A 12,276-nucleotide genomic window follows, 5' to 3' on the forward strand; every position below is an offset into this window, starting at 1 on the left:
GGAGCAAGTCCTATTTAAATGTTGCACCCTGGACACCTGGAAAGCCGCACACCAAGCCAGATTACAGAGCTTTCGATCCAGCCTGGCCCTGATCAGATTACCCCCTCCCTGCCCATTAGAACACGTGAAGTAGCTCCCCTGAAAACCTACATCGACCAAGGTGCATCTACTCACAAAGTTACCAAAATCCTCCAACAATGCCCCACAGGGCAGACCCCCTCCCAACTTCTCCTGGGGGTCCAGAATAGCATTAAAGTTGCCACAGACCGCCCAAGGAATGTCCACCAAAACAAGCGAATCCCCTAAAGCATCCCAGACTTCCTTCCTATCCACCAAGGAGCACAGAGCATGCACCATAGTAAGACCGAACCTTTCACTAGTGGTTTCACATATTAAAGACACAAAATGAGTCCAACTTCCCACCAACTCTACCCTAATATGGCCTTTCCAAAAAATCCACAACCTATTCACATCCTCTGGGCCACTCTTCACACACTGCTGCATATTTAAGCTTCTCATAACCTGCGATGCATTATCAAAAGAGATCTTAGGCTCAGCAATTGCAACCAAATCCAGTTTGTGCTCCTTAACTGACGCCTTTAGCCTTCTAACCGTGGGCTTATTGCCTATACTGCAACAGTTCCAAAATAGAAAATTCATTCTAAATATCGGGCTGGTTTCCTAATCCCTGGGCCCATGCTTCGGGTGATGTGATGCCCCTCAAGAGCTGGCTGAGAGACCCTTAAATTATCCTTTGTGTGCTCACCTACCCCCTACTGGTTGTCATTTAAAAAAACACTAACTCGATCAATCCTTCTCTGCAAGGACACCCCAAAGGTTTTTAACGCGAGGAGCGTGGCCTGTTGGTTGCCCTCAGCATTGTCGCCCTCCTCCAACCACGTATCATCCTTGGGGCCCCTTCCCTGCCATGAAATAGCACCCGCTTCAGCCTTTGAATCAAACCAAGCACCTGCGTGCCTTCAACACCTTGGCCGAGATCAACACCCAGCTCCCCTTCCATGCGTTCCATCTGTAACAGGCTAATGCCTTCCACTTCACCCTCCTTAGACACTAAAGCATCGACACCAGCAAGCTGAACTTGCCCCAACTCCACGTGGGGTTCCTCCCTCTCCAAACTCACAGCGCCGGAGCGCAACTGAGCACAGCCATCCTCCACAACCGCCCCTAGAACCACTTCTGTTTGATGCACCTCCCCCCTCACACCGGCCTGAGATCCCTGTGTGCGCAAATTGTTCTGTAGGCGTAAAAACACAGAGGCCCGTGCGATCAGATCCCTATTATTGTGAACACCTTGAGTGCCTACATCGACACCCTCAGCCACGTGCAAGTTCTCACCTCCCCCTATCAACCCAGGTGAAACACCTTCGCCCAAGACCCCCATTGTCTCATCTCCTCCACCAGCAACCCCTATAGGCACAGGTGGTACCCCCTCCAAAATCCCCGTGTGCACAGATTTCTCTTTATCGATGGCCAAACCACATCCATCACCCTTTCCTTGGCTCCTCCTACAGCTCCCTGCACCATGACCCACCTTAAGACACACACCACAGTATGCCGGAATGCGCTCGTACATGACCTTCTGGAAAAAACCTTCCGTTCCATAGCCTACCCAAACCCTTTCTGGATGATGATCGCATAAATCTAGCTCCACACAAACTCTAGCCGCAACCGTGAACAAGCAGCCCGTAGTCGCGCCATCAACCTTGATTGGTTTTCCAATTGCTCCCGCCACAGAGAGCAGGAAGTTCCCTTGATATAGGTTCACCGGCATACCCGGGAAAGATATCCACACAGGGACGATGGGGGACTCATTGCCTGGCCTAAAATGCCGAGTCCACTTGAAAACCCTAAACAAAAACCCTTTAATATGAAGTTGTTCCTTCAACTAGACCTTCACGAAATTGGCACGATCCATAAAACATAAAAGGAGGTGTCGCTGGTCTAAACTGGAAATTACCACATCCGTCGACAAGTGAAACAAAGTCTGTAACCCTGCCTTCACATCAAACAATGCCGGCCTTCCATACATGCACTTGGCGATAAGGGAATGTCTAAACGGGTGTTCTGATCGCTCAATCTCTTCTTGAGTGAAAATCATAGCAGGGCAACCCATATGGGTGGTAGGACACCACAAAGGAACCACCTCTGGCTCAAATGCCAAGCCTCTGGTCACTATAGAAGCATACTTAGCTTGCTACATGGTGGGAATAGGGCCCTCCTCCCTAGGAGGATCCCCCATGGTCGACCCTGAGTCGCTTTGCGGCTAGGGTTTCCAGAAAGAGATGACAACCTTATCGTGCGCCTATAGAGCCCCTCTTTAGCTATTGTGCACCCAAGCCCCTCTCACTAAATGATAATGCTTGGATTTGATGTTGTTCATATGAATTTGCTGATAATGCCAAATGATTTTGTTGAGGTAAAGTCCTCACACATCATCCATTATGGTTTTGATGATAGTAAATAAGTCTTTTGTACGAACTTGTGTTAAGTTGTATAAAGAGACTTCACAAGAGTAGAGCATCAAGTAAGGGGGAGCACCGAACACTTAAAAGATTGATGCTGAAAGCAAATTGAACCTTGCCCAATCTTTTATAGAATCATGAAGAATGGAGAACAAGTTTTGAAGACAAAATCAAGACAAGTTAGAGGAACTCAATTTAAAGACATTCATGTAAAGAAGTGAAGTTCAAGACTTGAAGAAGAGTGAAGACTTAGAATTGTACTAAGTTGTATAATCATAATTAAAGTCACAAATGATGTAATGCACACACACAAGCATGAATTCATTTAGATGGACTTTAGGAGGTTTAATTAACCCAATCCATATCCAAACCAACTTGAAATCATCTAAGTAAGTCCAACAAAGGACTTAACATGCTTCAGCAGAATTTACTGATCCGACATGTCGAATCTGGAAACAGCATGCCGAATCTGTTTTTGCCTGTTTAACATAATCTCAGGGTTTGCTCACAAAGAGCAAACAGAATGTGTCGAATGATCCAGCATACCGAATCACAATTCGGCATACCGAATCACAATCCAGCATGTTGAATCATGATCCAACATACTGAATTGTGTTATGACTGTTATGAATTAGCCGTTGGTTAGCGGATATATTCTGTGATCTGACATACCGAATTGGGAAACGGCATACCGGATCAGGACAGACTTGTGTCTGAAATTAGCAATGATTCTTAGATGCCTTGAGCACCTTTGCCTATAAATAGGTAAGCTTAATTAAGCTAAACACAATTAATCAAAGTTAATCAAAGGCATCAAATGATATTACTACTTGATCATTCAAAGCATTGAAGTATGCATTCTTCATCATTCATTCAAGTACATTCCCTCATTAGCCCCTTCATCACACTTAGCATTAAGCTTCAAAGTTGAAAGGTAGCAAACACCATTAAGGTTGAGGTAACTCTATCTTTAGTGCCCTTTTATTTTATATGGTTGTTTGAGTCCTCTTGCTTGGAATCAAGAGTAGTTTGAGTCCTCTTGCTCAAAAATCAAGATTAGTTGGTTGGTTGAGTTCTCTTGCTCTTAATCAAGATTTGTATGAGTCCTCTTGCTCATACTCATGATTTTATTTAGTGGAATTCTCTCTAAGGTGAGAGGAGTGGACGTAGGTAAGTTTTGGTCGAACCACTATAAATTTCTTGTGTTATCTTTGTTATTTGCTTGTCTTTCATTGATAACTTTTTAATTTTGCATTATTTATTATATTCCACTACATTCACCTATTCACCCCCCTCTAGGTGAATTCACATTTGGTATCAGAGCAGGAGCTCAAGACTTTGATTGTTTTCAATGTAATTAAGAGTTAAAGACCATGGGATCCTCTGTCAATCGTAAGATTGAAAGATATAACATTACCCGATCACCCTTCTTTGAAGGTGAAGGATTTTCCTATTGGAAGAATGGCTTCAAGAACTTTATTTATGCCAATAACATTGATGCATGGGAAGTTATTGAGAATGGATCAAACACAATGGATAAACCCAAAGAAGAATGGACTCCAGCTGATAAAGCTAATGTCCAACTCAATTATGTAGCAATAAGTTACATTTAATGTACTTTGGGAGAAAAGAAGTACAATAGAACTTGCATGTGTGACTCCGCTAAGGAGATGTTTGATAAACTCGTTGTAACCTATGAAGGTACTTTTGAGGTCAAACAATCTAAGATAGACATGCTTGTTAATGAGTATGAGTTATTTAAGATGAAAAATGATGAGGATATATATGCTATGTTTACACGTTTTACTAACATTATAAACAAGTTGAAAGGTTTAGGTAAGATATATTCGAATGGAAAAAATGTTCGAAAGATCTTGAGATCACTTTCAAAGGAATGGAGATCCAAAATTACAGCAATCAAAGAATCCAAAGACATCAACAAGCAAAGCCTAGATGAACTGTTGGGATCACTCCAAACCCATGAGATGGAACTCAAACTGGACACCAAGGAAGATGAACCAAAAGAACCTAAGAAGAAGTTTGTAGCGTTCAAATCATATAAAATCAGTGATGATGAAGAAGAACTTTCTGATGACGAGATTGCCTATCTCTCCAAGAAATTTTCAAGATTCTTGAAGAACAAAGGCAAAACCTCATTCAACAAGAAGATACTTTCAAGAGACCAAAAAGGTAAGAATGCTCTTAAAGAAAATAATGACTCTTCTTCAAAAGGCATTGTGTGCTATGAGTACAGAAAACTAGGACACTACAGGGGAGACTATCCAAAAATAAAGAAAAACAAAAAGACATATAAAGCCAAACACTCTTTTGACACAAGTGATGAAGAAGAGGAAGACGAAGAATCTCAAGAAGAAGAGCAAACTAACCTTGCACTTATGGCTCTTGAAGATGAAGAAAATCAAAATGAGGTAACCCCCACATCTCCATCTCATAAGGATAAGGATTTTCTAGAATTAGAAGAAGCCTTTGAAGACCTTTACCAAAGTAGCATGGAATTAGCTACCACTAAAAAGAATCTCTTAAAAGAGATAAATACCCTCAAAGACCAAAACATGACTTTAACCTCTCAAGTTAACAACTTGGAAGAAGAAAAAGAGAAGTTGTGTATAGCTTTAGAATCTTTTACTAATGGTAAAAAGACCCTTGACATCTTACTTAGAACTGCATCCAAAGCACCTCTCAACAAGGAAGGGGTAGGCTATAATGTGAACAAAAGTTTAAATCAAACAAAAGAGCCAAGTATAAGTAAAGTGACAAATAAGAAAGTAAAGAAGAAGTTTTGTAACTATTGTAGGAAGAAAGGACACTCTATTGAGGAATGCTATTCTAAAATGAAAAGTCCTCAATTTAACAAATCCAATCCCAAAGGAAAGACTCCATATATCTCTCAAATTATTGTATGCAATAATTACAACACGAAGGGACATACTATTTGGAAATGTTATCATATGAATCAATCCTTCCACCAGCCTAGAAGACCTTACAATGGTCAAAATAGGAGGAGTCATCCTAAGACACAAAGACCATCTAGAACTCCACATAAGATGTAAAGACCACCCAAAAACTAAGGATCATATAGAGTACCCTAAAACCAAAGACCTTGGAACCCCCAATCATACCCAAATTGGTATTGCAACCAAAAGGCAAATGATAACCAAATGGTTTGGAGACCAAGAGAAAGGTATAATACTAACAAAGGCGGACCCAACATACAATGGGGACCAAAATTTTATAAAGTATCTTTATTTTATAGGTGCACATGAGCAACATGGAATGGTACATCGATAGTGGTAGCTCAAAGCACATGACATCCAATCCAAAGCTATTTTCGGAGCTCAAGAAGCAAAAAGGAGGATTGGTATCCTTTAGAGATAACAGCAAAGAAAGAATCATTGAAAACAGATCTATAAAATTTGGAGGTACAAAAGGCAGCCCATACCAAAATTTTGCAACTACAGGTTGGGGTAAGCTTTGAGAGGAGAGAGAAGCTCTAGAGATTTTTAGAGTGGTGCTCTAGGTGGTTGCTCTTGGTGATGGCCGGCAGGCCATTGGCTTTGGCTAATGGTCTTCTTCCTCCACCCTTTTTAGGAGAGGGGGAAGCTAGGGGTTCGGTGGATGGCGGTTCTAAGTCGACAGGGGGTGATCTTGGTGGTGGATCAAGGCTGAGAGAACTTGCTGCAGGTGAGGGATCCTCCTCGGGTGGTGGTGGTGTTTTGGTGGTAGGATCGGGAATGGATATTCATGGAGAAGCTGTTAGGAAGGGGGCGTCTTGGACTTCATTCTTTGAATCTTCTTCAAGCTCTCTTAATAGTGAAGGTTTGGAGTTAAGTTTCATTGAGCCTATTTGTATTAATGGTATGCGTGTTGCACAATGTTCTTTAGCCATGTTTAAGGCAGAATTATCTAAATAGAAGAACACTCTTCTTGGGCATTTCATTGGCCGTAGGCCAAGTTTTACTTATGTTAAGGAAGTGCTACTGAAACAATGGAGTATTTCTAGGCATGTGGATGTTAATCTTTTAGAGAGTGGATTCTTTGTTTACCATTTCAATTTGGAGGAAGATAAAGTTAAAGTGCTAGAAAGAGGACCATGGACTGTGCAGCGAAGACCGTTGATCCTCTGGCCTTGGAAACCAGGAATGAAGCTTGAAAAGGTTGAATTAAACTCCATTCCTATCTGGATTACTTTCCCCAACCTTCCATTTCACTTCTGGAATGTGGAGGCTTTGAGTTCGATTGCTAGTGTTATCGGCAAACCGATTGCCACTGACAAAATGACAATTACTAAGGAAAGGCTCTCCTATGCCCACTTATGTGTGGAAATTGAGGCTACCTAAGATCTCCCGGAGCAAGTGGTTATCCATGATGATGAAGGGTTGGTGTTCTTTCAAAAGGTGAAGTACGAATGGTGCCCTCCCCGCTGTAATAGCTACATGATTTTTGGCCATGCCACTAGTCAATGTGGTGCTAATCAAGCTACACAGAAGGGTAGCAGCCGAAAAGAGTAGAGGGTGAAAGCTGGTGCAGGTCATTCTCAGGTGGCCGGAGCTAGATGTGGTGGTGGTGCTCAGGCCATGCACGGTGGTGATGGGGCTGAGATTCAAAATTCAAATGTAGGTGCCAACTTGGGTGAAAGATTTGCTAGGATCACAGAATCTGCTGGGATCACGAAATCTGTGGGGATTTCCAAATCTACTAGTTCTAGAAATCTTCCTAATTCTCCAACCAAGATTGCAGCTGGTAAGGGGAAGGAAGTTGTTCGTGTCAATGCATTTGCTTTGCTAGAAGATCTAACGGAGGAAGTTGCCTATGATCCAAAGGAGCTAATGTTGGATGTTGATTCTTGCAACATCTTATTAGGAGATGAGCTGGACGATGGGCAGGATCCAAGGGATTCTTTAATTATGAAAGATGGGGAGAATCTTGGAAGAAAAGGTATAGCTGGCTTGGATGGTGTGGAGATTTTGGAAAATTCAAATGGGATGAATGTGACAGCTAGGTCTTCTCCTACTAAAGCCCATGCGTTGACCATGAAGGAAAGAAATGGTGAGGGTGGAGAGAAGGAGAGTGGGGCACTTATGGAAGGTAATAAATCTTCCACTTCAGTTTTGGTAGGCAATGCTGATTAGGGGAGCTCTATTAGGGATTCTCTTTTGAAGATTCTTGATGAGGGGGCCACGTTGGATGGTGATGTCATTGAAGAAGGAGCTAAAGAAGTTGCCCGGCCAGATTTGATTTCCAAAACTGCCAGCCTCTCCACCAAAGGAAGAAAGGATTCGGCTAGCTTATCTTTGAAAGACCACACATTTGAAGGTATGTCCAACCCCACTATCCCCATTGTTTTAAATTCAAATAAAGAGGGGAGAGGATTAAGGGAGCAGGGAAGGAGAAGATTTTTGGCTTCTTTCAAGCCTCAGCGTATTGAAATCACTGCCAATGCTAGTTCGACTGTGAAGGGGATTGAGATTGGATTGGCTTTGGGGGGTAAGAAGCTGGCTCCAACCCCCCCCTTCTAATCATTCCTAATGAATAGTCTATGCTGGAATGTGAGAGGGCTGAATGCCCCTGAAAAATAAAGAAGTGTTAAAAGAATGCTTGCTGCCAAGGAGTATAAGTTGGCTATTCTTTTGGAGACAAAAGTTAAGGAGAATAATGTTAATACTACTTTTCAAAACCTTAAAAGGGGATGGAAATTCACTCATAACTATAGTCCAGAACACCATACCAGAATCTGGATTGGTTGGGATGAGGAGAGCTTAAAGGTTGAGATCATTAAATCTAAACCTCAATTTATTCATTTGAAAGTTGGAATTCTTGGTTCTTCTTTGGCCTTCCACTGCACCGCTGTTTATGCTTTTAATACTCTTGAGGGGAGGCTTGAGCTGTGGAAGGACATAGAGGAAATTGTTGCTGGTATGATCGACACCTGGGCTGTAATGGGGGATTTTAATATTGTTTGGCATCAGAATGAGAAGCTTGGAGGGGAGGCCATTCTTCATGGGGCTGTGGAGGACTTTAACGCTTGTATTTTCAATTCAGGCCTAGCTGATTTGAAGTGGAAAGGAGAAATGTTTACTTGGAGTAATAACCAAAGAGGCAGCAGTAGAATTTGTTGTAAACTTGATCGGGTCTTAATTAACAGCCATTGGCTGTATAAACTAAGTTTTTTTTAGGCGAATTTCCTTTGCCCTGGTATCTCTGACCATAGTCCGATCATCTTTAAGCTGTTGGACAGTCTCAATTCAAGTCCAAAGCCTTTCAAATATTTTGATGCCTAGACTACTCATGGAGATTACTTTGAAGTGGTTAAGAAAGGCTGGGCTTTCCCTATAAAGCCACAGTCCAATCCTCTTCTTTGTTTCGCTGCAAAGTTAAGGAATGTTAAGCTTGAGCTGAAGAGGTGGAATAAGGAGGATTTTGGGGATGTTTTTCACTCTATCAAGGTGGTCGAAGAGGAACTTTCCAGAATTCAGGCTGATAAATCTTTGAATCCGATGGATGACTCTCTAATTATCCTAGAGAGAAAGGCCAAGGGTAAGCTCTGAAGTGCTTTGTAAATGGAGGAGAGGGTCCTAAAGGAGAAATCTAGGGTGAAGTGGCTCCAACTAGGTGATGGAAATAACATTTTTTTTCATAAGTCCATGCGCAGCAGATTCAATAGAAAGCATATTCTGGAGATTGTTGATCAGAATGGAGTGGTGGTTGATGAACCAAAAAGGTTTAAAGAAGACACTGTAAAGTTTTATTGTAATTTATTTGGGACTGATTCAGTAGATGAGGGAACTTGCCCGAATTCTATCCACCATTCGGGTGCTATTTCTGAATTTCAGATATTGGAATTGGAAAGGGAGATTAGTAGAGAGGAGATCAAGGGTGTGGTCTTTGCTATGAAAGATTCTAAGGCCCCAGGGCCTGATGGTTTCGGGGCTAGATTTTACAAAACACCCTGGGAGATTATTGAGGAGGACCTTATCAAGGCTATTAAATGGTTTTTTGAGAACTCATTTATGCCATATTCTATTAATGCTACCTTTATTTCTCTGATCCCTAAATCTGGAGATGTTTCCTCCTTTGCAGGCTATAGACCCATTGCCCTTTGCAATCTGCTCGACAAGATCATTATTAAGATCATCTCTAATAGACTCCAGAAGGTTATCGGCGAGGTGATCAGTTTCAATCAATCAGCTTTTATCAAAGGAAGATCTATAGTTGATAATATTCTTGTTTGCCATGATATTGTGAGAGGAATTGAGCAAAAAGCAGCCAACCCCACTGTGGTGTTGAAGGTTGATCTCCATAAAGCCTATGACTCCTTGAGCAGGAACTTTCTATTTGGAGTGATGGAAAGGATGGGCTTCACAGGGAAATTCCTTGGATGGGTTAAGGCTTGTGTTACCACACCCATGTTCTCTGTTCTCATTAATGGCAGCCCCATAGGTTACTTTAAGGGAGGTAGAGGTATTAGGCAAGGTGACCTGCTCTCTCCTTATTTGTTCACTATTGCCATGGAAGCTTTTTCAGGAATTATGCGAAGGCTGGAAGTAGATGGTCAAATCAAATTGCTGCCTAGATGTAAAGCTCTACATCTTTCTCACCTTATATTTGTGGATGACCTAATGATCTTTGTGAAGGCCAACCGCGAATCTGTTTTGGCTAGTTTGGGGGGTCTTGACGAGTTTGCAGGTCTTTCAGGGCTGCATCTCAATAGATCTAAGTCCTCTATTATTGTAGGGGGCCTAACCCAAACAAGTAGTAAGGAACTTTTGGAATTAACAGGTTTCTTTGAGACCACTCTCCCTATCAGGTACCTCGGCGTCCCTCTTGTCTCGGGTAGGCTGTCCTTGAAAGATTGTAGTCCTATTTTAGATTTGGTTTGAAGGAAATTCGAAGGATGGAAAGCCAGGTTTTTATCTTATGCTGGGCGTCTCCAACTTATCTCTTCTGTGCTCCAAGGATGCTACATTTACTGGGCTGGTATTTTTGGGCTGCCAGGTAACCTTATCTCACAGCTTGAGTCCATGTTTTCTAATTTCCTTTGGTCAGGCCCCTCGCTTGAAAGGAAAATGCACTTCATTTCTTGGGATGCGGTCTGCAAGCGTAAAATTGAAGGAGGTCTTGGGCTTAAGCGGGTTAAGGAGATGAATGTGGCTAGTATTATGAAGCAAATCTGGTGGATTGCCTCCAAGCAAAACCGACTTTGGGTGCATTGGGTCCAGCAGAGGTACCTCAAGCAGGAATCGCTTTGGATAGTTAAGGTGTTGCAAAATTGCTCTTGGGTTTGGAGGAAAGTTTTGAAATATAGAGGTAAGGCATTGCCTTTAATTAATACCTTCATTGGCAATGGCAGATCTACCAAACTTTGGCTTGACAAGTGGCACCCAGAGGGAGTCCTTTTTAATAGGTTTGGCAGTAGGATTTGGTATGATGCGGGATCTTATGCGCTTGCAGCCCATCATGCACTTGTGAAGGAAATTGTTCGGGATGGAGACTGGCTGCCTGGCCCTTCAACCTCTTTTGACCTTATTGATGTGCAGAGAGCCCTCCCCTCCATTGATAAGTTGCATGGTGACAACCCGAATTTGGTAGTCTAGACTGGCAATCCGACAGGTATCTTTTCAACCAAATCGGATTGGAATGCCACCCGTGTGAAGGCCAACCCCGTGGATTGGAGTGAAGCTGTTTGGTTTGAAGGCAGCATTAAGTCCCACTCTTTTGTTTCTTGGAGGTGTCTGGTCGATGCTCTCCCCAGTAGGGATAATCTTCTTCACAGGGGGATCCCAGTTCAACATAGTTGTGAGTTTTGTTGGGCTGGTATTGAGAGCAGAAACCATATTTTCTTTGCTTGCCCTCTTTCCATTGATATTTGGAGGAGGATCTTTGGTATGTGTTCTCTTCATGGATAGGCTCCCATGAACATATTTGATGCTGCCATTTGGGTTCGGCATGCGGTAGGAAGAGCGGGGAGCTTAGGTGTGGTTTTAAAGCTTGCATTTTGTGCCACTATCAAGCATATTTGGTTTGAAAGAAATTTCAGAATTTTTTGCCAAAAGACTAGATCTAAGGATCAGATTGTGGATGCTATCAAGGGGGATGTTAGGACTGCAGTCACATCTGGTTCTTTGAGTGGGGATCCTAGTCCTGCTAATTCCCACATTGCTTCAGCTTGGAACATGCAAGTTCATTGGACTATTAGGACGCTGAGACCATGCTCGTGGTTCTTACCTCCTAACAATTTGTGGTCCCTTCACTGTGATGGTTCGCTGTCCGATGGTAGAGCTGCTTTTGGAGGAGTGATTCGTAATGCGATTGGACAACCTGTAGCTGCATTTGCTAACCAAGGGCTGGAACTTTGCATTCTCTCCATGGAGTTGGCTGCGATACATCGAGGCATCTCCCTTTGCATAGAGAGAGGAATCCTTGATGTTTCTATCAGATCTGATTCCAAGTTGGCGATTGACACTATTTCTGGCAAGGTTATAGGACCTTGGAAAGTACAACCTATCAAGAGTAGAATCCTTGCTTTGGCTAATGATTTGAGAATGAAAGAATTCACCCATGTTTGGAGAGAACAAAATTGACCGGCAGATTTTATGGCTACAGTCCCTTGCGACTCACATGGGGTAGTTTGGGATCCTAGAGATTTCCCCCCTACCCTTATTGACTACCTTAAGCAGGACTCGGATTTTGTCACTTATTATAGGTTGTAGCCTTTTTGGCTCGGTTCTTGTTTGATGGGGCCTGTCCCATCGTGCTTTGGGTTCTCTTCCCCTTG

The 12,276-nt window shown here is 42.6% G+C and overlaps 1 protein-coding gene across 1 annotated transcript; it reads left to right on the forward strand.

Annotated features, from left to right (window-relative positions):
• The first annotated feature begins 8,095 nt into the window (after positions 1-8,095).
• LOC122668579 lies at positions 8,096-9,049 on the forward strand. Its single transcript, XM_043865122.1, has 2 exons — positions 8,096-8,585; positions 8,808-9,049. Exons 1-2 carry the CDS (start codon positions 8,096-8,098, stop codon positions 9,047-9,049), a joined length of 732 nt encoding a protein of 243 aa, XP_043721057.1.
• Positions 9,050-12,276: the final 3,227 nt, after the last annotated feature.

This window comes from Telopea speciosissima, chromosome 7 (genome assembly GCF_018873765.1).
Source record: "Telopea speciosissima isolate NSW1024214 ecotype Mountain lineage chromosome 7, Tspe_v1, whole genome shotgun sequence".
Lineage (NCBI taxonomy): Eukaryota > Viridiplantae > Streptophyta > Magnoliopsida > Proteales > Proteaceae > Telopea > Telopea speciosissima.

Bases quoted from the DNA above. Each gene is read 5' to 3' on its own strand.
- LOC122668579 (XM_043865122.1), top strand. From the start codon at position 8,096: ATGCTTGCTGCCAAGGAGTATAAGTTGGCTATTCTTTTGGAGACAAAA. The intron at 8,586-8,807 runs GTAATAACCAAA...ATTACTTTGAAG, and splicing joins AGGAGAAATGTTTACTTGGA to TGGTTAAGAAAGGCTGGGCT.